Source organism: Lissotriton helveticus, chromosome 2_1, assembly GCF_964261635.1.
Source record: "Lissotriton helveticus chromosome 2_1, aLisHel1.1, whole genome shotgun sequence".
In the NCBI taxonomy this organism is placed as follows: domain Eukaryota; kingdom Metazoa; phylum Chordata; class Amphibia; order Caudata; family Salamandridae; genus Lissotriton; species Lissotriton helveticus.
In genome coordinates, this window is record NC_136059.1 from 1,145,981,472 (window position 1) to 1,146,008,443 (window position 26,972).

Below are 26,972 nucleotides of genomic sequence, written 5' to 3' on the forward strand. Positions count from 1 at the left end.
ATACTATTGCGTTCGATATTAAGCAAAACAAACAGCTTAGCAAAGCAGCAATGGAAGCTTCTTGCACGTTAGGACACATAACGGCCATCTTAGTTCTATTGCGCAGACGTTTTCCCACCAAGCATATTACGTGGACATGGCATGCGCAGTAGAAAATCCAGCGTAGCAGCAGCGATTTTTAGTGCAAGCGAATTATAGTTAGTAAAAGCACATTTGCAAGCTTCCCCTAGATGCCTAAAATGTCATGTAATGCAATATTAATAAGACAAAACATGTTAGTTAGTACATTAATATTATTTTGAGAGGGTTGAGTACGAGCAAGTCACTTTACGTGTGAAACCTTGCTCCATCAGTAGCAACTGCACAATTGTTGAGAAATATCCCCCTCTACCCCCAAACCCACATTGAAAGCAGGTGTTTAACTTTTGTTCTATTCCTCCAAAAAATCAAAAAGTAGATGTCAGGTGTTTTTACCCTCATCTTCAACTTGATCTCCTTTCGTTGGACCTTCGGGCTGACCCTGTAATTAACATACTTCTAAGATCATGAAAAATCCCCCTCATTGAGCGCCTTGTGTAATGAGGCTGCTGGTCGGCAACACGTTTTCACCAGCCTGGCTTTGTAGCCAACAGCTGATGTGAAAGGCAACTACAGATCCCAGAATGCAATTGATGTCATGTACAAAGGCCAGTAATAACTAAACGTATTCTGCTTCACAATGGGGAATGGGCCTTATTTGGCCAGGGGCTGCAGCTGATCAGTCCAACAACTCCCTTGCCATGCTGCGATGTAGTTACAAGACAGAAGCTAACTCCTTGCAAATCAATGCAAGACATAATATGTGTCTGGAAACAGAGACATAAGCACATTATACACATTGCAGCTAATTCTAGAGCCTTGCATTGCACAGAAGGGGTTAAAATTGTGAAATTGATGTCGTATCATGGCTATTACTGCTTTAATGTACTCGTAGTAAAATGTCACACATAAGCCAGCACGCTAGAAAAATGGAGATGTCGCACCTAACCAGTCTGAAAACTTGGCAGCTTTGTTTTCAAAGTGCACACGTTCACAACCCAGTACCAACAAAAGATAGCACATTTTACAAGCCATGCTGAGGCGTGCTAGTACTTGGAAGTACAAATTTCTGCCGTTCGGCATCCGGTAATCTCTGCAAACCTTTACTAAGTTCTTGGCAGTGGTAGTAACACACCTCAAAATTTACGGTATTCATTTACCGGTACCTACAAAAAAAACAATTGAGGCAAGCCTACCAATAAGCTGTCTTATACTGGAAGTCAAGTTCCAACTTATTACTGCAGTACAGCTTATCATGAGTAAATAATGATTGTCTCACAGACTCCACTGCAGAATTGAGAAGAAAACGGAGGTCATCGTCACAAAGCTTAGTTATTGTGCAGAACTGTCTCTGATGAATTGCGTCCACTCCCCACTCTTAATGGCAGTAAATATCATATTAATCTTTCAGTCTGCATGCATACTATTTGAGTGTGTATGTAAATAGATTAGATAGTTAATATTCATATGTCGATATATATAAATATTATAGTTGGGTCTGTGTTTCCATAGGAAAAATATTTTTTTCTACTAACTTTGTCTCCGTTTGACGAATCTTCATTAAACGAACTGGGGAAAAAATGTGATCCCCTTCTGCTCCTCCTGAAACGTTTCGAGGTGATCCGTCAAGCGGAGGCCGAGAAATATATATTAATATGTAGAAAACAATATATATTTATATACAGTGGGAGTAGTCTTATGTGTAGGACTGCTTTCCATTGTAAAGGCTGTTTTTATTTTTTTATATTATAACGTTTGACACCCATGGATGGATCTGCATCAATTTTGTCAGTTGCTTGGAGCAGTCCGCTAAGTACAGTACGTGGATATTTATACACTTCTGTACAGGTAAAAGTTAAGAGGGGCTAGAGGTGTTGGGGGCGGAGGGTGTGAAAAAGATGCTTACCATTTTAGCTCCAATAGACATTCTTGCGTGTGTCTCTATAATTTAACAGTTGTGCCTCTATCGAATTCAGGCTTCTCCTAGGACATCTGTATGTATACTATTTCATTCTTGAGTAATTAATTAACCCTCCCACCTTTTTTGAGATTATCCTGCTATTCTATTCAAAATTTGTCGCTTAAGATACCATCATTTTGGAGGAGTGGTTGCATGTAAACCTCGTTCTACGTCATGAATTGGCCGTGTTAATGTCATTTCCTGTTAGAGTTCAAGGTTCAGTTACCGCATAAAATGATCTGAGACCAATAATTAGTGAAGGCCATTGTAGAGCACTGTTGGTATTGCTGCCTTTAAAGGAACATTGTTGCATTTGAAGTTTCACAAAACTGGTCCCAATCTGGCTTAATTTACCTCATGTTATGTTATCTACTTTCTTCACCTCATGTTATGTTATCTACTTTCTTCCTTTAAAATGGAAGCAAGATTTTATATTTTATAAAAGGTGTTTGAAATCCCGGGCATGGAAGGGACTGGCCATTCTTTGAATTTACAGACGATTTCCAGAGAGGAAAACTAGGATTAATAAATAGCATTGCTTTCTTCATTTTCTTAGGATTTTACTGTGATTTATTTTACTAGGGAAGTGAGAATTGTGGTTTGACACCACAGCAGGCATTCCCCTCTGTTTGTTAAAATACATAATTTATCTACTACATTTATTTTTATGTAGACATTTGCACACACTATTTGGACTTGTGTATCTTTAATGTCCTGATTCGTGCTGTGGGTGTATTGCCGTGATAAGCATCTTTCTTGTTTACTGTTGTCCTTTATATTTGTGTTTCAAGGTTGAGAATGTGCATAGTCCCTACTTTTGCTCATTCTACACTATACAACTAGTTATATTTGTATTCACTATGCAGTGCACCATGCGCTATTGACATTTTCACTGCTCTGTCCTCTTTGCAGATTCCCATTTTTGACGCAGCTGAGAGATACCAGCAATCAGGCCTTCCTTTGATCATCCTGGCAGGCAAGGAATATGGTTCTGGCAGTTCCCGAGACTGGGCCGCAAAAGGACCTTTTCTCCTGGTAAGTCTAAATGTACAGCTAGTTTTCTCTGCAAGTTATAGTAATGTTACTTTGGACGTTACCATGGTGAATTGTGAGACGTTTGCAAATTTCACAACTTCAAGGAGATCAGTGCCTCTAAACTTGGATGTAAATTTAAAATATGATTTTCTATGTCTAAGAATAAAGCTTCTCTTTGTCTCGGATCTTGTTTTGATTGCTAAGATTATATGCATTCTTTTAGACCGGAATTGCTATTTCAGAATTTCTTACTGAGTAAGACATAAGCCTAAAACTGCATAGGTTTATTTTTCTCTATTTTTGTTTTATGTAATAACTGTTCAAATAAATAGTAATATGTTCAGTTTATGTTGTTGCCTGTAACATCGGCATCAGCCTGTTTTTTTATTAAATTAAGGGCAGTCCCAAATAATCCCGGCAGGGCCATTGGTTTCAAAATGGTGCTATGTGGTCCTTGATCCTGGGGTTCCCCAGCACAGTATGGCCATATTAATCCCTATGGTTGTGGGCAACACAGCATCATTTTCATTTCACCATTGTAGTTTACGTTTTCTATATTACTAGTTTATTCACAGGGTTCTGGGTGGCATTGTGAAATTTGATTGTCTAGGTAAGCATGTAAAACCCAGATGGATCTGGTAGCACTAATAGATCCACTTCAGGGTTCTGTGTTTGACCTCAAGGTCAGAGGTTCACATTTCAACAGGTATACACAGCTTTTCATCATTTTGAGATGGATAAAATGAGCACCTTGATAAAGTGAACACCGTTGAGATGGGTAACAATAAACAGCTGTTTTTCAGCGCAAATATGCTCCAGGTTATGAATGTGTCCTTTACAGGTACACTTATTATCTTATACGACCTATGTTATAATCGAATTGTCTTTAGCATACGCAGACCGACAGTAAAGAAAGTAATGTTGATCTGCCATTAATCCCAGATGCACTTTTGTGTGAAATAAAAAAAAATAGTCTCTTACTGAAGAGATGCCATGGACAGCTGTGTGACATAAATTGAGCCTTGCTACATGATTGTAGTTCTTGAATACATAATTGTCAGTATGTTTGCAGCAGCCAGGTGTGCTATGGGGTTGTTAATTGGTCTGTCCATTAAATTGTGGACATGGACCAGATAAAAACCTCTCCCAAAATTATTTGACTGGGATGCAAGAAATTGTGCCTTGAGTCAACCTCTCTCTACAGAACAGTTTAGCATATCCAAATATAATGAGGACTTTTTGATAATTGTTCCTCATCATTGGATCTTCCAGGGAGTCATGTTTGAATTATTCCCTATCATCAGTCTGGAGTCTTAGCAGCCCTGAGATAGGAAATAAGTCAATCATTTGAATCAACTTTGAATTCAATCAATTCAATCAATTCAAATCAAATTTGAATTCAACTTCTGAAGGACAACCTTTTACACAGTCTAAGCTTCTTTTTTACAGGAGCAACAACAGGACATCAAATCAGAATTTTCAGTTCATTTGTGTAATTGAGGACACAGAAAGCAGTTTGTTTCAGTCTTCTTGAAAAAGTCACAACAGACTGCAAAGTCAATTCTGCAGCTCCTAGACCTTATTAAGTTTTGCATGTTCTGGATTGCTCAGTTTGAGCATCAGACCACTACAATGGACTTTGAATCCGTAATATAGCTACATTTGTTGAGCTCTAAAAAACAGGTCTTTCATCCTACCAACCCACGTTGCCAAATAAACTTGGTGACAGACACAGCTTTGCTATGCTGGGAAGCTCATCTAGAGCACCATTTCAAGATTATTAGTCTGTTGACTTCAGGAGAATGCCTTCTTCACATATGCTTGGAATTGAAAGCTCCTCGGTGCATTTGTCCAGTACTGTGAAGGAAATGGGTAGAAGTTTTGAGCAGGACTTTAACAGCAATGAACTAGCCTAAAAAAGAAAAGAGGAGTGAAAGCCATTTCAGTGGGAAAGATGAGAATGTGGCTAAGGGCCACAACAGCTCATTCGTATGGGCGCTGCGCACAATAGAAGACCAAATGAGCAGAAAGGGTTTGGCAAACCACAAATGCAAGCTTTTTCCAGAAGTGGTAGACTTAATTTTCCAGAGAATGGAATGAAATGAAAATGCAAACCACAACAGCAAAAAATTAATTTCAACACTATCACTCAATGGAGAGCCTAATGAGACGTGCTGAGTCTAGAGTGGTTTTGCAGCCCCCTATGCATTTTCTGCAGATTGTTTGATCCAAAGAGTAATCCAAAATATCTATCAATTCTGTTTTCTCCATCCTTGTTTGTGATGTGGGCTTGCTAATCATTCAATGATTGGGGAGAGACCGCATAGTCTTGACCAAGGGGGTCCTCTATCACTAAATACATTGATTGCAGGAAAGCAAGACTTGAAACCAACTCATTTGTCTATTATCTCACCCTTTTACCCAACTCTGGGCTTTTATAACCTAAAGTTTACAGACAATCCTTGAATTTCAAGTCCAGCAGTTTTGCTGGTGAAGATAATCTATAGGATTTTAGAACGAACTGAAATAAGGGAAAGGCTGCAACTTCTGCCTTTCTCAAGGGTATCATTATCCATTTGTTTAGTCTGGCTGCTACCTAGTTTTTCTTTGTATTATTTCTTAAAGAATTACTTGTTTTGCTTCTGATGCCCCATCCAGATTTGAATTTGGTAGGGCTGTACATTAGAGCATTCTTGTTTAAATCTGATTATCCCCTGGACATAATCTCATCATTAGGCTGCTTTTGTAGTGTTGTCACATAAGGAACCTGCATTAAGGTATATCTGTTAGTGCAAATTTCCTTACCTTTGGTAACATTGTTTCTGATGGATCATAGCTTCCTTCGTATTGCTTATCGCCTCCCCCTTTGTGAATTTGCCATCTTCCAGCATTACCTTCTGAAAAGGGTATGAAAATCAACCGAAGTGAGAAGGGTACACAAAATCATCATAAGTGATGTACCTGACTCCTATGGCGCCATATGTGGACCTGCAATGTTACTTCCTTAGGCGTACTTTAGGTAAGCGACTGAAGCCGCACAAGGACAACTGGATGGACCGGATTACAAGAAAAATGTCCCCCAATCTTGTTTGATTTCTGGAACGGGGTTCATATAAGAAATCTACTGAAAGCTGCACTACCAGCAGAAAGAGTGCTACTGAATGTAAGTAACTTATTCCACTAAAGCAGACTATCCAGTATACCTGTTCAGTCTAGGAAGGCTGAATCCATGCCAGATCGTCACAATATCCATGTTCATAAATGTTCATACTTTTGATCTTAATACAACTGAATTACATTGTGTGCAGCTATCCCACAAATCTGGTATGGAGCCAGTCCTAAGTTATATACTGATGCAGTAATGTGAAACACAAATGGACTGCATATTGTGTTTTCATTTTAGTCTTTCTTCATTACTACGATAGCTTAGGATCACAGCTTTTAGTGTCACTCCTCATATGGGAGCTGCATCCAAAACCTCACTACTGAATGTGCCTTCCAAGACAAAAGGCTGAGTATGTCAGCTGTTTTTTCAAACTAGTGACTTGACTGAAATTGTGATTCTGCAATCCAGTACCAATCATGGTGTACGAGTACAATGAATGAAGTAGTGTGCCTGAAGCAGCACAGGTAGCATATTTAAATTGTGAAGCAAACTGATTGCAGAGTGGCACTCCTGTTCGGACTAGAAGTACTACTACATTCCAGTGCATTTTTGTTTAATTCTTTGCTCATCGCAACTCGAGTGACATTGTTGCAAAATATAACAAGGGACTAATTGACTTCTAATTTTGCAGGGAATCAAAGCAGTTCTTGCTGAAAGTTATGAACGCATTCACCGGAGTAACCTTGTTGGAATGGGAGTGATTCCACTAGAATACCAGCCTGGGGATAATGCAGACACACTTGGGCTCACTGGACGAGAACGCTACACCATCATCATTCCAGAAGATAATGACCTCAAACCACGAATGAACGTTCTAATAAAGGTGAGAAGAAATGGAAAATATTCAAGATCACTGATGTTGGGCAAAAAAGATTTCTTAATTTCTAGTTGTACAATTTTTCCAACTGTTTTTCACTTCAGCCCACCGATAAATTAGTCACCCGTAATTGCCAAGATAAACAGCATTTGCTCTTGTGTGCCTAAAACGACAATGGGAGTCCATGCAAGTAAGTGAATGGTAGTTATCCCTCTGAACTGCCCATTTACTGCTGTTCAAATACTTTGAGTTGACCTTCTCTTCTTATAGCGAAGAATTAACGACTGCCTTTCCAGTGAGGACTTTGGTAGTTTTCACATCAAAGCTGCAGTGCGCAAGTGTACAGAAAAAAGGCCTAGGTGGTTTCTGCACAAAAGCTTTATAATGGTAGTGGTCTGCAGACAACCTATATTTAACATATACAAGCACAATCAAAAAAAATTTCCTTAATAGCTTATTCTGCATATAAAAAGAGCTCCTGATATGTTGAGTTCAAGAAAAAAAAGTACTATGATATTATTGCATGAGAGATTAATAAAAGATAAATGTTTGTCTCAAAGACAGTTTAAGAGCTGAATCTGAAACTTTCTGCCACCACATTGGCAAACCTCCCTGAAGTCCAGAATCTCCATAGATGCGTTTGGTACAACAACAAACAAGCATTTGCATTGCAATAGGTCTCGCATTAGGAACGTTTGAGCTATTGGTATTGTAAATGACAAATATTTTATTTATGTGTTGGTTTTGAAAATATCGAAATTAATAGCTTTGTTATTTACAATGCCAATAGTTTTAACTTTCGCAAATGTGACACCTATAGCATTTGTAATGCAATATGTGTTGTATTTACGTGACGTTAATGTATTGATATTACAAATAACAATGGCTTTTAATTTTTTTAAATAATTAATAATTAAATTATAGTTATTGTAATTTATAATGGGAATAGCTTTAACTTTTGTAAATAACTTTTGTGAAGATAATGTTCAGTGTATTTTATTGTGACGAAAATCCAAGAACAGGAGCTGTACTTAAAAATTACTGGATACCCAGGGAAAATAAACGTGTATCTGATCTTAAAAGTCTGCAGTGTATATTTCGAAAAGCCTTTTTGGGGCCCGCAGCAGGAGCGATTTCATAAATAAAAGCATTATTGACAATGATTTCAACAGCAGATGTGCTTCTAAGAGGATCTTTTATCTGTACACATTGAGTTGACTCCTGAATACAGAAGATTTTATGAACACATGCATTCTTAAGTGTAAACTTTACATCTGGGACAGAGATCTACCTCCCCATACAAACGCCCTGAGCAAAGTGAACTTTTAGGAGGGAGAATGCAAGAGAAAGGGGGGCTAATAGAGGAAGCCCCTGTGGCTCAAAGTATGCGCGAACACTAAAAGAAAGGCACAAAATAGGTATCCTAGCTCCTTGTGTATAATACAACGGAAAAGCAATAACAAACTGGGACAGGTTTAAGGTATGTTTCCTTAGACCCTACGCCACATTAACAATCAATATAGGAGCACCAGTTCAAATAAGCAGCACCAAAAATACAGAACAAAGTAGATGGTTACTTAACATACACCAGACCTTTAACAGAACATACCCCTTTCCTAAAGCATGGCTGGGCCTCCCTGAGCAGCTAAGTCACCGCTCTGTGGGAAGTATTTAATACTTTAACTGCTGGCAGTTCTTTCCCTGCAGTGAAAATCCTTTTTAACATTCGAAACAGTTTGCAATTTAAGCCCTCATGACGTTTTTACAACAGATGATATAAATGCATCCTTTTACGCCAACAGGGCAGGATTGTACATGTCCCTAGATTACAAAAGTATTGAGGTTTTGACCTTAGTGGGGCAAGTTTTATTTTAATTACATCAACAAAGTAATGTGCTACGGTTGAATTTTTTCCAACTTTTAGAAACCGGTAAAGAGCGAAATGACAATTTTCACCACAAAACGCTGACATAATTCTGAACTCGGAGACAAATACAGAGCAGACCAATAGCCCCAGGGAAGGTGGGACAATTCGTAAATATCGAAATGCAATGCTTCCAAAGGAAAAGATCACTTTAAACATAAAAATAGTGTTACATGGTCAACTATGAGGCAGAGTTAGAAAGACATGTTTGCATTCAAGTACAAACAAGTCTTTTTTTAAAAACAAGCTGCCTGTGGGAGGGAGGCTGATGATGCGATGACGGGCAGAAATGAGAAGCGGCCGTGAAGCAGGGGGCGGGGCAGCGGAACCCTTTGATGTAGCTTGCAAGCAATTAGGGGGGGAGGAGAAGTGAGGCCAGTGCGCACTGCACACGCTGGGGAAGCCTGTGGGAGGGAGGCTGATGGCTTTGATGTGGGGAAATGTGTGTGCTTGTGTTCACGTGATCTGTTTGAAATCCGCCCGATGGTTTGAGAACTTATTTTGCCCACTAAAATTCTCCCCTATCCATTCCTGCGGAATGGGATAGGCTCGACCTAAAAAGCGGAGATCCATAGAGGCTTTTGCAAGACTAAAATGAGGAAGTTTGGCTTCCCTTGCTGCTTGTGTTAAGAATTGAAAACACTTGATTGCAGGAGAGGCATCATCCTACAGTATATCTGAGCAACTAGCTTAAACCAACCAACCCGGTAAAGGCTGAATTCACTGGTAAGACTTCAACAGTGAGTCCTTCCTCTCTGGGATCTTAGCTCAGCCCTTAAGGGATTATAGGTGGCTTCCTTTGAGCCGCTAGAATCCGCATCAGTTCAATAGCTTACTGCAAAAATAACCTTCCTAGTAGCCATAACCTCAGGAAGATGTTTGGGAGAAATAGGTGCCCTTTCGTCATCTATTCGGTTTACTCAATTATTTTCAAGCACGGTAGTATTACAATTGGACCCTAATTTAAGCCAAAGATTCACTCAAGTTTACACTTCTCAGGATGTTGTCCTCGCAATGTGGCTTTTGCATTGGGTCACCCTACTTACGCCACTAGTTAATTTCACTTTCAGTGACCACATTTTGCTCTCTCACAAGGAGCGCTTCCTCACACAAGCTACTTCCCTTCAGTGCCGGTGTTTTTGTTTCTACTTAATTATTTCTTTTGTGGTTGGAGCCTCATGTGATATCAGGGCCCATCTGATGGACATTCCATCTTTATCCGATCCCATCCACTGCCAATGTGGTTACAAATTCTTTTTGAAGTGTTTTGTTTTTCGGACTGCTGCTTATTTCACAGCATACCAGATCAAATTATGTTCATTTGAAAATGTTCTATTAAGTTATCCTCTCTTTTCTTCTGTCTTGCCTTTTTCATTCTTTTTCTTTCCTCCCCTCTTTCTTTCTGTTTTTTTTCTTGTTTTTTCCCTCTTTCTATTTTCCTCCTTTCCTTCCTTTTGCCTGTTTTCATTCTTGCTTTCATTCATTCTTTTCCTCTTTCTTTCTTGCTATCTTTTTTCTTCCTCTTTTTCTTTCTTTCCTGTCTTTTTTTTTCCTTCTCCTTCGTTTTCTTTTTTCTTTTTCTTTTTTGCCTGCTTTCATTCTTGCCTTATTCCTTTCTTTATTTCTCTTCTTTCCTTCTTTGTTTTTCTTCTGTTTGCCTCCTCTATTTCCTTCTTTCCTTCTCTTTTGTCTTTCATTCTTTTAATAGTTTTTCTTTTGATTTCCTCACTTTCTTTTTTCCCTCTTTCTCGTCTGCTTCCTTTCTTGTCTGCTTCCTTTCTTGCCTTCTTTCTTTCTCGAAGCCAAGAGGTTTGCAGCCAGTGCCAGACTGATTGACATTTTTAATTCTGTCTTAGCCAAGACCTTTTGATTTTACCAAAATTCTGTGTAAAACATAGTTAATTATAGGGGTTTCAACCAGGCTTCAAGCATTATTCGTCTGTGGTTGGTTTCATTCATACTTTTCGTCCACCCACTCCAGCACGTATTAAGGGGAAATGTATCGGCCCACTTAAGCCATTAGCAGATTTCACTACAAGTTAGGACATGCTTCCCTTTCACAAGGAACACACGCACTCCCAAAGTAGTTCCCGTCAGTGCCATGGACTATCATGGTATTGCTGTTTTGGTTTTTTTTTAAGCCTAAAGCAACCTTTTTGCCTGTAGCAGTTATTTTTTTTAGATTGAGGAGGGCCCAGCATTAACCAAACAAAGTTTTTTCCACTGACTCTGTCATGTTGAACAGCACCCATGCTGCTATACAAAATAGCTAAAAGATATTGGCAAAGCCAGTAGCTCTTGCAGTGGTGAGACCTATCAGCTTTGCCAATGGTTATTTTGCCCATGGCAGGGGCAACGCACACAACAGGAGGGTAGGGGATGAGACGGAAGAAACAACATAGGCAACAGGAGGGTGGGGAGTATAGCCCAAGATTAGCACGCTCACAGTAACATTGCACAACGGCACTTAAACTGCAAAGTACTCTGTGTAAAGCACTCATGAGTAGGACGCTCCCCTGGTAGTTCATAGGTAAAGCTACTGTGGTTCTGTCGGGGAGAAAACAATTACTTTGCAAATGACAAGGAATCTTGTTACCAATACTGCTGAATGAGAAGCCTTCACATCCACTGACTTTATGCCTGGATTTGCTTCAAATTATCTTCCGTTTTCCTGACTCAATTCCTACTTGACATAGGGCACAACTTTGTTGTTATTTCAAGGTGAATTTTTCACTTTAACTCATCTCAGAGATTCCACTTACCTGAGCCTTCCTGAAAAGTGCAGGTCTTTCTGGCAGCCTCGACTCAGCGAGGGACGCCTAGGGATACTTCCCACTTGCTGGGCTGTCCTTTGTCCTGAAGAAGACCCGCTTTGACACCATACTAACGCATTATCAGGGTCTAAACATCTACGATAACACATGGCTCAGTCTTAACAAATCTCTTGGTGCACACTAATGAGCGGTCCTGCCATAAACCGAGATATTGGCTTTGTTGTTGTTCTGAACGTTCAACTTGTACATATTTGCATATAGCTTCACTCTTGTATATATGCACTGCACCATAGGAACTGTGCACCCATTGTCACTTTGAAACACTTGTCACTTTACAATTATGCCTCACCTTGACAGCCTTTGAAAAATGTGTTTACAATATGTTTTGTGAAAAAATATCAAATAATAATTTTTGCAAACAAATTTGTAGTTTTTTGTTGTACTGTGTGTTCCATTATATTCACCTGGTTGCATGCTGTGATTTAGTCCACTTTTACTCTTTGGCATATTGCTTAAGCAGTGAGTCAAGTAAAATATTGGTAACAAGATTCATTGTCATTTGCAAAGTAATTGTTTTCTCCCCGACAGAACCAGTGTAGCTTTACCTATATACTTACCCAGGTTCTGAGGGCCACTGGGTTCCCCCATTGTATATTTACAACCCCTGGCATTTCATGCACCTTGGTTTCCTGCTAATGTAATTGATTATTGGCCCCATTTGACGCTCCTGACCGTCTGGAACTGTTCTGTCAGGTTAATAGAGGAAGCTGTGGAGCACAAATCTCCCAAACTTCCTCTCTTCAAGAGTAGTTCAGTCTAGGTATTTTTTTTTTTTACTTTGCACTCTAGGACTTGTATTTCTTTCTTTATTCAGTTATAAAATTAGGACTACAAGCATCAGACTCCAAAGAGAAAAAAGCGGGCCTCAATTAACTTCTCACACATGGATCTGTGAAAGTTGAAAACTTCATGTGCGGACGGTGAGTCTGATCACTATCTGTGAACCTGGTCCAGGTGCTCAAGCAAATGAATACGGGCAGGGAAACAACGTAAGAAAGGAAGGAACATGAGGGAATAAAAAGGCAATGAACCAAAAAAGGGGCATCAAAATAAAACAAATAATTTTTCCAAAGCTGTATCTGTTTACCCTTGTTGTCCACATTCTCGGTGGCTTCTGTATTTACAATTTGCACTTTTTTGCATCTCTGGCCTTCTATGAAAGGCAAAAGTACAAGCAGCCGTTGGGGTCAAGTGTCAGAAACAATCCTCGGTACATGGTTGTAGGAGGCTGTTGATTGTAGCATGACGTCACCGCTCTACTGAAGTCCGGAGGCAAGGCTGCCTTATGCTCAGCATAGACCATGTTAAGATAAGCAACTTACTACTCTCCATTTAATCACATTAAAATAGGCCTGTGGGAAGGAGGGATTGTTAAAGAAGAAACAGACGAGGGTAGGGGATGAGAGGGAAAAGATGCAACACAAATGGGCGGGTCGGGGGACAAAGGAGTGACTGTAAACTCAAGCACTCCTATGGACTGCATATACACAAATAATAAAGTAGCTCCAAAAACCCAAGCAGTGGATGGACACAAGTACTTAGTCAATGCTCTAGAGGAAGGCCAAACACAAGAAGAGGCATTATACATGCTTGCCATTGCAAACTGCAACTAAGGATATGAGAACTGCTAACAAATGTTGACTGTGGGCTGGCTGTAGCCCATCAACTGTAAATAAATTGTCTTGAAGTTACAGCACATGCTCTGTCTATCCGAGACCTGACAAGCTGTTTGATGGTATGTGTTGCTGTAGATACAGGTACTTTGAATACTCCTGTCATCTTGTGTTTGGTCCGGATGTTTGCAAGTTGATTTTCTTCGAAGAAGTCTCAAGTCATGAGGTATAGAGACTCCTCTCTATTATATAACGCAAGGGCATCAGATTGTCGTCTTTCTATCATCGAGTTCGGACTTGTTCTTCAGCGCTCCAGTTCGAGGCCGCTTTCATGCTTCTTCGCTTTGTTGATCACTTCTTGACGGTACTGTTTTCGTTAGCATTGCCTTTTGAAAACAGAAGAAATCCCTTGATTGTCACCTCTACGTTCTCCAGTCATAGCCTTCGAGCTTTTTCCATTCAGGCCTAGTGTCCTGTTTCATCAGATTCGACCAACAATGCGTTGCTGATGGATCGAACTCCCAACCACCACTCAAAATACCAGCATACAGGCCATCATCAGGTTTGCAACCTGTCTCTCTTTTCTGATCACAATGAGGAAAACTGAGAGGCCTGTACATCTTTTTGATCGAATAAAGAGTTGCAGGACCGTTGGGCGCTTCAGAAAGAAATGCAGTCCTGAGATTTGGAAGAGACACCCAACATCTTTGGCGAACAAGATATCAAAAAGATGGAGAAGAGCTACATGAGGCTTTGGCAGCAGAGGAAGAGGTCATTTTTATTTTGGACTAAGCATTCAAGCCTGAAATAGTCGAGCCTACAGATTCAAGACTTCCCTACGGGACAATGCGCAGTGAGTACCCATGTCCCTTCCCAACTCGCTGAGACATTTGGGTTCTACCACAATTGGAGCTCCTGGGCCATCAGTGCTATCAGGCCATGGTCTGCTCCGAATATCTGCTAAGAATGCCCTGCCCTTGGGCCTGGCACCAAAAGCCAAGTTGAAACTCTCCGATTCCAGCCTACTAATCTCTGTGGCTAGTATAGCAGCTGCCGCATTGGCCCGGAGTTCCCAATCCTCCACCTATTCGGCATCAATCGCTCCGTTGCCAAAACAAGAAACAAGTTTGTCATCGAAACCATCAATTTTGGCACCAGAACCGATCTTTGAAGCTAAGAAAGAGAAGCTCGAACCGAAGCAAAAGTTACATAATCAACCTTCTACTGATCAAATTTTGGCAAAGGGAGTAGAATTAGTGCCCGTTTCATCGAACCGCCAGCTTTCTTTTGAGGAGGCCATTGATCTACCCGTACCTCCTAAGAAACCGAAAAAGGACATTGCAACTAGTCCTTTGCAGCCACATTTGCCTGATTTTATTCTCCAGCTCCCTCACCACCACCTGCGCCTGTCTCACATCACTCGCTTAGTGACACAGGAGACATTGCTCCACTGGGTTCTCCACAATCTGATACTGGAGGTCAGGGATGAGGAAATGACAATGATCAGCAGCTCACAGATCCATGGGACTACTATGGCATAGACCACTTCCACCAGGGATAATAACCCAGACCTTTACTCAGCTAATTAAACATCCTGGATGATTCAACATCCTTCTAGGAACTTATAGCTAGGCAGCTGCATATCACCAGGTCCCCTTGCACAAAGAACCTCTAGATGATGACTTCCTCTTTGAAACACTCTCCTCCACCACTAGAGCATGTCAATATCTGTCCATGCTAAAGGGCATGCTCAGTCATTCAGGTGACCTCTTTAAAGATCCAGTATAGGCATGCATCATTACATTGTGTGTAGAAAAAAATACAAAGCTGCACCGTCCGATCTAATTTACTTTAAAGGTCAACTACCCCCTGACTCCCTGGTGGTGTGTAATTCCAGTAAAAGTGCAACCTCTCAGCAATCAGCAGATGCCCCTCCACCTCAGTGTGTCCAAACTCATTGATGCTTCAGGGAAAAGAGTGGTGGTGCAGGCAGCCAATCATTGGCGAATTGCCCGTACTCAGGCGTTATTATCAAAGTACGACAGGGCCCATTCGAACTCCTCCAACATCTTCCTTAAGGGTAAAAAGAAAGAGGTCATCAGATTGTATAGGAGGGTAAATTAATATCAAACAACTCCCATTAGATATGCCCTTGATTCTGCGGACACAGCCACCTGGGGCATAATTACAAGCATACTGCTATGTAGACACGCTTTGCTACGTATATCAGGCTTTAAGCCAGAAGTACAGCAGACACTCCTTGATGTACCTTTTGACCAACAACCTCTGTTTTGTCCCCAAGTGGCCGAAACACTAGAAAAATGAAGGACAAAGAAGTTGCCAAATGAATGGGGGCACTTCAAACCCCCATTCCTCGTGGTTGCTTTCGATGCCCCACATACAAACAGGGTAATAAAACACCATTAGATGCCTCTACCTCTTCTTATAGGCAACAGCATCATCCCTCCTCATCAAGAGGATATTACAAAGGCACATACAGAAGAAATAATTCTAAAGGGCATGGTAGAAGGGCTTCCACTCGTACCACACCCTCCACTTCCAAACAGTGACTCATTTCTCATTCCCCCTTCTCGACCATTTAATATCTGTCAGGGGAAGATTTTTCTTCCCAAACTGGAAAACTACAACAACAGAGCATTGGGTGTTGAACATTATCCAACATGGATATTGTCACTTCCAAACAAGCTACCTTGCAGGCATATGCGGTACAAACCGCACCAAACCTTGCTCAAACAAGCAGTATAGGCTCTGTTTCAGAAAGGAGCCATATAGGATGTTCCTCTAGCACATCAAGGTTCAGGAGTATACTCTCTATACTTCTTCCCAAAAAAGACTGTTCACTTTGGTCCATACTGGACCTCAGGTCCGTAAATCAATACATTCTCTCAGAGCAATTTCACATGATGACTCTTGAAGATGTAATTTCTGTATTACAACAAGGTGACATTGTCTACACTACACATAGAAGACGCTTACTTTCAAATCCCAATACATCCAGCTCATCCAAAAATACCTTAGGTTCGGGATAGCACTATCAATTCAATGTGCTTCCATTCGTGGGTCACCACTGCACCCCGGATGTTCACCAAATGTCTAGCAGTAGTTGCAGCACATCTATGCAGAGTATTCATATCTTCCTTTATCTGGACAATTGCCTTATCAAATTCAGTACTCTTTTATTTGTGCCTACAGCACACTCAGACCACTATACAACTTTTCCATCAACTGGAGTTTACAATCAACATACAGAAATCCCACATTGTCAGCCTTCACAGATTCAACCTTATCTAAGGTCTGTTCTCAACACAAAGTTAGGACTAGCCTACCCAAATGCAGTCAGTATTCACAACAACCCCCCAAGCAACACATAACAGTCAGAATAGTTCAACCACTTCTAGGTATGATGGCATCTTGTATTACAATAGTACCACATGCAAGACTACATATGCGTCCGTTGCAGGATTGTTTAGTAAGTCAGTGGTCTGTCACAGGGTAAATTACAAGATCTAGTGTTGATTGCTGTACACAACATTCTCTGGAGTGGTGAAATACACAGAACATATCAAAAGGGTGGCCGCTCCTCAACCCTGTTCCCCAGATTATTCTCACAGCGGGCGCATCCCTTACAGGGTGGGGTGCACATCTACAGAATCTCACTGTTCAGGGTCTCTGGGACATCAAACACCAGATTCTCCACATCAACTACCTAGAGCTTCAAGAAGTTCACCTAGCATTGAAAGCGGTTCTAGTCCACCTCAAAGGAAAAGTTGTCTTGGTCTGGACGGACAACTCAACTGCGATGTTCTATTTACAAGAGCAAGGGATGGGAGGGACACTCTCTACAGTTATCATGCCTATCTCAAATGATTTGAATTGGGTAATACGTCCCAACATTCACCTGTTAGTGGAACATCTCCAAGTGCAGACAACAATGTTGCCAATCTCCTATGCAGGATGTGGCCATAAGTCTACAAGTGGGAATTCCACCACAGAGTCCTCGTCCCATACTTCCGCAGGTGGGGAGGGTTTCCACAAAGAGACCTCTTTGCAGCTGCCAACAACGCAAAATATTCAACTTTCGCTTCCAGACTCCCACACTCACTATGTAAGCGCAATGCTCTATGGATGAACTGGTCCGATATTTGCCTGTGCTTTTTCACCTCTCCCTCTTTTACCATTTGTAGTTCAGAAGCTAAGGTAAACACCTCTCACCCTAATTTTATTAGCTCACTTGGGCTCAACAACCATGGTTCACCACACTACTTGAAGGTTTAGTAGTGCCACTCGAGAAGCTTCCCCTCAATCCTGTCTTCTGACTCAGAATCATGCAGAAGTCAGGCACCCAAATCCAAAGGAACTCAACCTTGCAGTTTGGCTCCTGATGTCATAGAATTCAGCTGCCTAAATCTCCCACCAGAATGTTTGACCATTCTAAGAGAGGAATGTAAACCTACAACCAGGGCATGTTGCACTGCAAAGTGGAAAAGATCTGTTTTCTACTTCTGTGGTAACAGACGGATACCTGATCTTTTGTTTAAACGCACTGCTTACAATAGAGCTGTTTCTGAATGGCTACACCCCACTTGCACAAACCTTCCTCCACTGCAGGCCTCCTGTATCACATAAAAAGCCTAGGCTCTAGGCCAAGAATGTCAGTTGACTTTAGCTCAATTATCTGTGGTTTTCAAGATATTTGGTTTTACATTGAAGAAAACAACATGCTTACATTAGTTAGAACGAATGTATCCCTCAGCAAAGCCAAACAAATACTGGAGTCACTGTGTTCCCTAGTTTTCTTGCGAAGAATGCAAGCGAAAGCCTCTGAATACCTAAACAGATATGTGGGCACAGATTTTTAAAATGTATATTAAATGTAACCGCAAGCATACACAATTTAGTTCTCGCTGGCTATGCAATCTGCGCAAATACTTGCAGATGTCGTTGTGAATAGTTATTTTGTGATGTTTCTTACAAAAAGAAAAAAAAACGATGCATCGGCTGGCGGTATTACAAAACAAAAGCTACAAGGTGCGACACCTCACAGTCTGCACAATGTAGTCACATACACGAGGTGAAGCTTTAAAATTCTGGCTCTTGCATTGCCGGGCTACATTTCAGAGAGACAATTTTACGTTGCAAGAATCAGCAGCTTGTCTCGCGGACAACAGATGGCACCAGAGAACGCTCTGTGGCCTGCACATGCATGAAATGAAAACGTGTTTGTGACAATAAGTAAATGTTTGGTTTTGCACAAAACATACTGTTTTCGAAGTGCTGCATTTTGGAGTGTGGTAAATGCCACTCAAAGGCCCACATTTGATAGTAAGGAAACAGAGTGAGATTGAAAGTATCTAGGCACCTGTAAGTTTAAGCAACTGTGAAAACAAGAGATAATAAGGAGACAGACAAGACACAGATTCATTTGTCTTTACAAAAAAACAGACTTACCCTGTGTGTAAGTGATTCTGGAGAGAACTGAACACGCACTGAAGACCGGCAAACAGTGTCTGACATTTGACCTCGGTCTTTGAATGCACAGCAAACGAGATAAGAACAAGATTTACAGTTTACACAGGAGCTTGAAATAAGTGAAAACAGGACTGATCATGTGAATTCCTTTTTAACAAAGAAAAAAAAGTAGTTTGTAAAATGGTGATCAGTGGATTGATATAGTACTTGGTCTCTGCTCTCGAGGAGGGCTAAACACAGGAAGAGGCATGACAAATGCATGTTTAACACAAATGGGGCCTCTCCCAGTCTAGAGACCTAGGTGCTTGAGTGTTAAATTGTGAGTGTGGGCATCTCACAAAAAGTGAAGGACTGGTCTCATACACCTACGGGTGTCATGCTTCATCATTGACCAGTCCTAGCCCTTTAGAGACTTGGTTTGGTAGAGGGCGGGCATACACCTGACGACAGGAATGCACTTTTAAGCTAAGTGGGGGCCCGTGAAAGAGTGAGTGGGATTAAAAGCCATTATAGATGCCAAATGGATTTTAATGTGTGCAGCTATATGGTATTAAAAACAAGTGAATGGTGTAATGGGGATTTTATTGTCCCCCCACCGTGGTGAGTATGGCCTGCATGTTTCTGCCGATTGGCCCAGTTGGGTCCGTGGCATTCATCCAGACCTATAGAAACAAGTATATGCAATGCAATAGGTCTTGCATTTACGAGGGTTTGAGCTATTGGCATTGTCATTTATAATGCCAATAGCTTAAACTCTCGCAAATGCGAGATCTGTTGCATTGTAATTGTGTGCTGTTAAAAATAAGCATTGGGAGAGAGCGTGTCCTGCCTGCAGCAGCAAGCAGGACAAAGCTATTTGAGAAAATAGTGCTCGGAGGCTGTAAATAAAGGCTACTGAGCAACAACACACTAAACGGGGTGTCTCCATGGGAGGTTACAAAATGAGTAAACAAACTGAGAGGTGGCCCAACTAGTTCCAGGGAACTGAGCACGTATAACCTATAGGCAAAAAGAATGACCCCTGGAAGTAAACTCACATTCAAGAACCTTTCATACACAATAGACGCACTATACCAGCATTTTATACAACCCCTCATGCACCCTTAGAATGTGGCATAAAAATAATAAACCTAAACTGAAATGTAGTGCTAACACAATTTTATTTATAAAAAAGACACAAGAATATATCTCAATCCATATTTAGATTAAAAATCTTTTACTCCATATCTCAAAGGATAAACATGCAATAATATATGCACTTGAAAAATAAATTCAATAATTTTATTTTATAAAATATTTATCTCATACATTGAAAAACACATTTATGTATTAAAAATGAAGACCCCCAACGGAGCAATAGATGACCGCGCCTGGGTTACCGATAAGGTACCGGACGCTTCAGCGCTTCAGAGTTCGGAGATATAGTTAACGAGCAAGTGGCCCCCCAAATAAACTATTTTGTATAACATTAAAAGAACGTGGTTATATTTGGGCCCAATTTGAATATAGAAGAGGGAGAAGGCAAGTTAAGATCCCGGAGAGCCCATAAAACCCAGATAGACATATCATACGTCTACGGGTGTTCGTGGGGAAAGTAGTGGAACCCCACAGTGTGATGTGCAGAGGAAATGGTTATTAAGATAAAAGGTAAGCAATACCAGTGGAGATTAAATAAAGTTTTATTAACAGGAGAAGAATATAGATAAAATGAGTTTTTTCCCTTCCCTGTTATTTATTTCACTAAAGGTTTACTGGCCAAACTGGTCCCATATGATAACGCGGCCATCGAGTAAAAGAAAGGTGGATATTTAAGCGGGATAACCAAATAAAAATAGAGACCGTGGACCTTATAATTAACTATTTTAAAGTGAGATTTAAGAGGTAACATTGCAAGATAACAAGTACTTCCATCTATATAACATAAAGACTTGATAAGAGCACTTCTGACCCACCGTAAATCTTTCCCTGATATAGATCTAAAGGGGTCGGCCGCCACACCTTAAAGGAAGGTGTCTAAACAAGATAAGATGCACATGGATGGTGCAATATTACCCCTATACGGTTAGTAGGATGAGGAGGAAAAGGATATGGTTGGAAGCATGGATGATTGAGTTGGGCAGGGTATGGACTAACCTACAGTGGGGAGAAGGGAGTGAAAATGCGGTAGATAAGGGAGTGTCACCCTTCTAGTCCTGCTCTAAATTGCAATGGAGTGCGTGTAAAGATGGCATCCTTAATTGAGGGAATGTGAATTAGTGAATGTATACATGAAAGATATATGGGAACAATGAAATGTACTTAAAATAGATGTGAAGTAAAAACACATATGGCTTTAAGCTTTGCTGGTACTTGTTTTTTCCATGTAGATAAAAAAAATTTAAGTGGAGAAATCTGACCCTCTAAAAAAATTTGTCCTGAAGGTGGTTACCTAACACTCTGATACCACCGAAACGCGTCAACGCACTTGTCCAAAAAGAATCCAAAAATGGGGATGTTTGGATAAGAATAATCTTTTTTTACGAAAATATCTCTGCATGATAGGAGATTTGGATCATTTTTTGGCTATAACAGAACACGCTTACTGTAATGTTGGGGCCTTCATATTTAATACATAAATGTGTTTTTCAATGTATGAGATAAAAAATTTATAAAAAGTATTGTATTTATTTTAATGTGCATATATTATTGTATGTTTATCCTTTGAGATATGGAGTAAAAGATTTTTTTAATCTATGTATGGATTGAGATATATTCTTTCTTTTTTACAAATAAAATCGTGTTAGCATTACATTTCAGTTTAGGTTTATTATTTTCATGCCACATTCTAAGGGCGTATGAGGGATTGTATAAAATGCTGGTATAGAGCGTCTATTGTGTATGAAAGAGGTTCTTGAATGTGAGGTTACAAAATGAGATAATGCGTTAAGAAGGGTGTACTACACCTTTTGACCAATAAACAGCCACAGTTTATAGTGGACAACGACACAAGCCAATGAAAAATTTGGGTGGATAGTGGGCGGAGCTTCAAGTCCCCACCTCAATATAGCATGCCTCACAGAGCAGTGCATGCGCTGCCCCGGCTCGACCTAAACACAGGAGTAAGTCCTGGAACAAGCACAAAGAACAAAAAACTTTGGTGCTACCACATCACTCATCATTGTTTTCATGGGTTTCCTGGCTAGGCCCGTGCCCGGCCCTGGACTAGGCCCCGTACCCGGTCCTGGACTAGGCCCCGTACCCGGTCCTGGACTAGGCCCCGTACCCGGTCCTGGACTAGGCCCCGTGCCCGGCCCTGGACTAGGCCCCGTGCCCGGCCCTGGACTAGAGATCCGTACCCAGCCCTGGACTAGAGATCCGTGCCCGGCCCTCGACTAGAGATCTGTGCCTGGGTCAGAATATACAACCACTAGCATTCCAGTATTCTTGAATGACTTGGGGCTTAGGTAAACGTTTTCGTCGATGCCTGCAACACCAACAGATCCTTGCCTGTGCCCCCAACATAACCTTTGTCTTGGCCCCTCCACATTCCCTTACTTCACCTCCCAAGAGACCCGTGACGCCCAAAATATCCTACGGCGTCCCACAGAGAGGCAATGTTGTGACCTCTGATCGACCGTAGATGGGCACTGCCCACCCATGCAGACTGCCATGTAGCCCCCAATAAACGCCTCATACTGAATGTGTCGAACCTTGTCATTGCCTCCCAAAAGCCCTTATCCTTGACCCTAGAAATCTGTCTTGCGCTGTCTCATTTGCTCTCGATCTCTCTACCTTACTCTGTGTCTCTGCTCCCTCACCCTGTGTAAACACACCACTCCCCGCAACTCATCATAACTTACTCACCTGGTGTGAGCGGATAGTCGGTGATGTACCTCTGCTTCCAGGTGTGGTTGTATTTTCATGGTTGGTGGTTTGTGGGTCAGCCCACTCCCCTGAGAAGTCTGCGGGAGACCTGTACAGTACAATGGGAGGTGGCACCATGTGTGATCTGTGTTCAATGAGATGAAAAACCACAGCCAGGAGGCGAGAGCTCCCTCCGATACTAACTGCAGAGGGGAGCACACACGTGAGGTACTTGCTGCAGAGTGGAGAATACACATGAGCACTCCTCCGTTGGTACTTACGGCAGAGGGGAGCGCACACCTAAGCACTCTCCCTGAGGTACTGCAGAGTGGAGCACACACGTGAGGTACTTACTACAGAGTGGAGTACACATGTGAGCACTCGCCCTGTGGTGCTTATTGCAGAGGGGCGCACACACCTGAGCACTCTACCTGAGGTACTTACTGCAGAGGGGAGCACACCGCGAGACACTTACTGCAGAGGGGAGAATACACATGAGCACTCCTCCTTTGGTACTTACTGCAGAGGGGAGAATACACATGAGCACTCCTCCTTTGGTACTTACTGCAGAGGGGAGCACACACGTGAGCACTCTCCCTGTGATACTTACTGTAGATGGGAGCACACACGTGAGGTACTTGCTGCAGAGGGGAGCACACACCTAAGCACACTCCCTGATGTGCTGCAGAGTGGAGCACACACGTGAGCACTCTCCCTGTGATACTTACTGTAGATGGGAGCACACACGTGAGGTACTTGCTGCAGAGGGGAGCACACACCTAAGCACACTCCCTGATGTGCTGCAGAGTGGAGCACACACGGGAGCACTCTCCCTGTGATACTTACTGTAGATGGGAGCACACACGTGAGGTACTTGCTGCAGAGGGGAGCACACACCTAAGCACACTCCCTGATGTGCTGCAGAGTGGAGCACACACGTGAGCACTCTCCCTGTGATACTTACTGTAGATGGGAGCACACACGTGAGGTACTTGCTGCAGAGGGGAGCACACACCTAAGCACACTCCCTGATGTGCTGCAGAGTGGAGCACACACGGGAGCACTCTCCCTGTGATACTTACTGTAGATGGGAGCACACACGTGAGGTACTTGCTGCAGAGGGGAGCACACACCTAAGCACACTCCCTGATGTGCTGCAGAGGGGAGCACACACGTGAGCACTCTCCCTGAGGTACCTACTGCAGAGGGGAGCACACCGTGAGGCACTTATTGCAGAGTGGAGTATACACATGAACACTCCACCTGAGGTACTTACTGCAGATGGGAGCACACACGTGAGCACTCCTCCTGAGGTACTTACTGCAGATGGGAGCACACCGTGGGGACTTACTTCAGAGAGGATCACACTTGTAAGCACTCTTTTCAGGTACAAAGGGGAGCACCCTCGTGAGTACTTTCTTATTCATGCCCTAGAGGGGAGAACACTCGCCAATGCTCTTGGATACTTACTCCAGAGGGGAGCATACTTGGGAGCACTCAGTGAGATACTCCAGAGGGATCACACTCACGAGCACTTTTCCAGATACTCACTCCAAAGTGGAGAACATTTGCAAGTGCTCTCCCAGTCGCCTACTCTGAAGGGGCGAATACTCACGAGCGCTCTCTCAAACACTTTCTCCTAAGGGGAGCACTCTGGCAAGCACTCATTCAGGTACTTTGTCCTAAAGGGAACACACTAGTGCAAACTCACGCAGGCGCATACTCCAGGGGGGCGCCCACTTGTAAGCACTCTTTTAGATACTTAGGCCTACGATGACACACCTGTACTTACTAGAGATGGGAGCACATTCACAAGCATTCTTACAGATGCCTAGACCTAAGAGCAACACACGTGCGAGCAATCTCTGATACTTACTCCAAAGTGGGGCACACTCATGGGCTTGCGGCCCAATACTTCAAAAGGAGCATACTCATGAGCACTCGATCAGATATATACTCTAAGAAGGGGCACCTATGCGAACACACTGATACTTACTCCAACGTCGAGCACTTTCACAAGCGTTTTCCTATATACTTACTCCAAAGTGGAGCGCACTCATGGATAAATACTCCAAAGCAGAGTACCCTTGTGAGCAGACACTCCAACACTCAAGTGGAGCACTCAAGCAAACACTTTCTGATATTCCATAGGGGAGCACCCTTGTTAGCAGACACTCCAATGCTAATTCAAGGTGAGCAGCCGTGCGTGCATCACCCTTGCAGACTTACTCCTTAAAGGTAGCAGACTCTCCAATACTTACTTAAGGGGAGCACTCAAGCGAGCCGTCTCTTATACTCCGAAGGGGGGCACACTTGTTAGCAGTCTCTCAGACATTTTCTCCAAAGCAGGGACACCTTGCGAGAAGACGCTCCAATACTTACTAAAGGGGAGCAGTTGTGCGAGCACTTTGATACTCCGGGGTGGGGGGGGGGGGAGAATACTCTTGCCAGCAGTCTCCCATATACTTATTCCAGAGGGAGCACCTTTTGTGAAACCTGGCTGTAAGCTGAAGGGAGACCCTTTCCTGTGTAACCGTCCGTAAATTTCACGGACTGCCCGTAATGTGGGCCTCTTGTCCGTTGTCCGTGAAGGATTCTTTCACGGACGCCTTTTGTCCGTAATTTCAGCTGCCCCCTGCTAGCAGTCTGAGAGTCCTGTAAATGTCACAGCAGGGGCCAGCTTGCGCTCCTGCTGTGATCAGTGGCCTGTGGCAGCCCCTCCCCGACCTGCCACAGACTGCTATCAGGCCCATTATCATTCTGTATGTCGGCCTAATTATCACATACTGAATGATAATGGTGGGCCAGTGACAGCATTTGCTGGTCCTCCTCTTTCACTCACTGCTCTTCTCAGATCGATCGTGTGAGCAGCAGCATTGCTCAGTGAGAGTTACCAGCTGCCACTGCAAAGCCACTTTCATCTTTAAGGTTAAGGGGTTCCATTAATGGCTTCAGTTAACAGGGGCCAGTGAAGCTTTATATACTCCTGTGTTATGTTAAATATTATGTAATGTAAATATTTATAAAGCGCTCAAATCACCCTGGGGCATCTCGGCGCTAACTAGGCAAGTGTACTGAGAGTTAATAAGCTAGGATAAGTTAAGTTTCTTTGTCCTACTCGCTCAGCATTGTTAGGGTGTTGTAGATCTACTACTCAGTGGACGACTGGAAGAGCAGAGGTATGAATAACAAGCATTTGCAATGCAATAGGTCTCGCATTTACGCAAGTTTAACCTATTGGCATTGTAAATGACAATGCCTTATATTTGTTTTAAAACGAAAACAAAAACAAAAGGCATTGTTATTTACAATGTGAATAGTTCAAATTCGCGTAAAAGCTAAACATTTTGAATTGCACATGCTTTTTGTCTTTGGTATGCCCTGTTGGGATCAGTTCTAGAAGGCACTCGAATTCCTTTGTACTTGGGAAAGGGCAACCTTGTGAAGAGCTCTGTCTTGATGATGACTTGGGCCACGTTGGATTTTGCTAACAATGACTTCTGGGAGATTTCCTCAGATGTAAGGTTGGCACTCTGCCAGAACAGGAGACATCTTAAACCAGTGTGTGTGCTACTTGGAATAATTCCCGTACCAACAGCAGGGAGCAATATCCATCTCTTCTCATGAATCTACTGGAAAACATACTGGTAACCTGCAACTTGTTTGCTTTTTGTGAGGTAGGTATATTTTAGCATTATCCCTGTGATTTTTGTCACTTACCATTCCTTCCCCTTTTTATTAAAATTAATGTATTCCTTTAATTCTTCTTATTTTTAACAGAATTGTTGTTTGGTTGCTTTGTTACAAACACCACACATCACAAGAGGGCGGGGGGGGGGGTTACTGCTTATGCCACACTACCAATAAACACTGGCAAAGCCAATAGGTACGGCTTGTTTAGGTTTGTGTTGAATGTTCTTCAGTAACATGGTTGTATACTGCATGAACAGAAAAAACACATCTAAGCTCCCCATATGCACTAGACCAGGGGTACTCAAAGTACGTCCCGCCGGCCAGTAGCGGCCCGGCAAGCCTTCAGTGGCGGCCCGCGGAGCTTGAGACAACGCACCTGTGTGTGTTTTTTTTAACTTCAGTAAACACCTCTGTAGCAGCAGTGCGTCAGAGACACTGCTCTGTGGGGGCCTGGGCGATTCCAGCCACAGTCAAGAGTGGAGCTGCAGGGGCGCTAAGAGGTGAACAAAGCCTCATCAA

The 26,972-nt window shown here is 42.3% G+C and overlaps 1 protein-coding gene across 4 annotated transcripts in view; it reads left to right on the forward strand.

The window, feature by feature from the left end:
• ACO1 (aconitase 1) overlaps positions 1–26,972 on the forward strand; it is a 418,934-nt gene that overhangs the window by 383,562 nt on the left and 8,400 nt on the right. For all 4 annotated transcript variants that reach the window (XM_078675989.1, XM_078675987.1, XM_078675990.1 and 1 more), the window contains 2 exons: positions 2,951–3,073; positions 6,871–7,062. In XM_078675989.1, the coding sequence (XP_078532115.1) occupies positions 2,951–3,073; positions 6,871–7,062 (315 nt within the window). The remainder of the gene's footprint in view (positions 1–2,950; positions 3,074–6,870; positions 7,063–26,972) is intronic.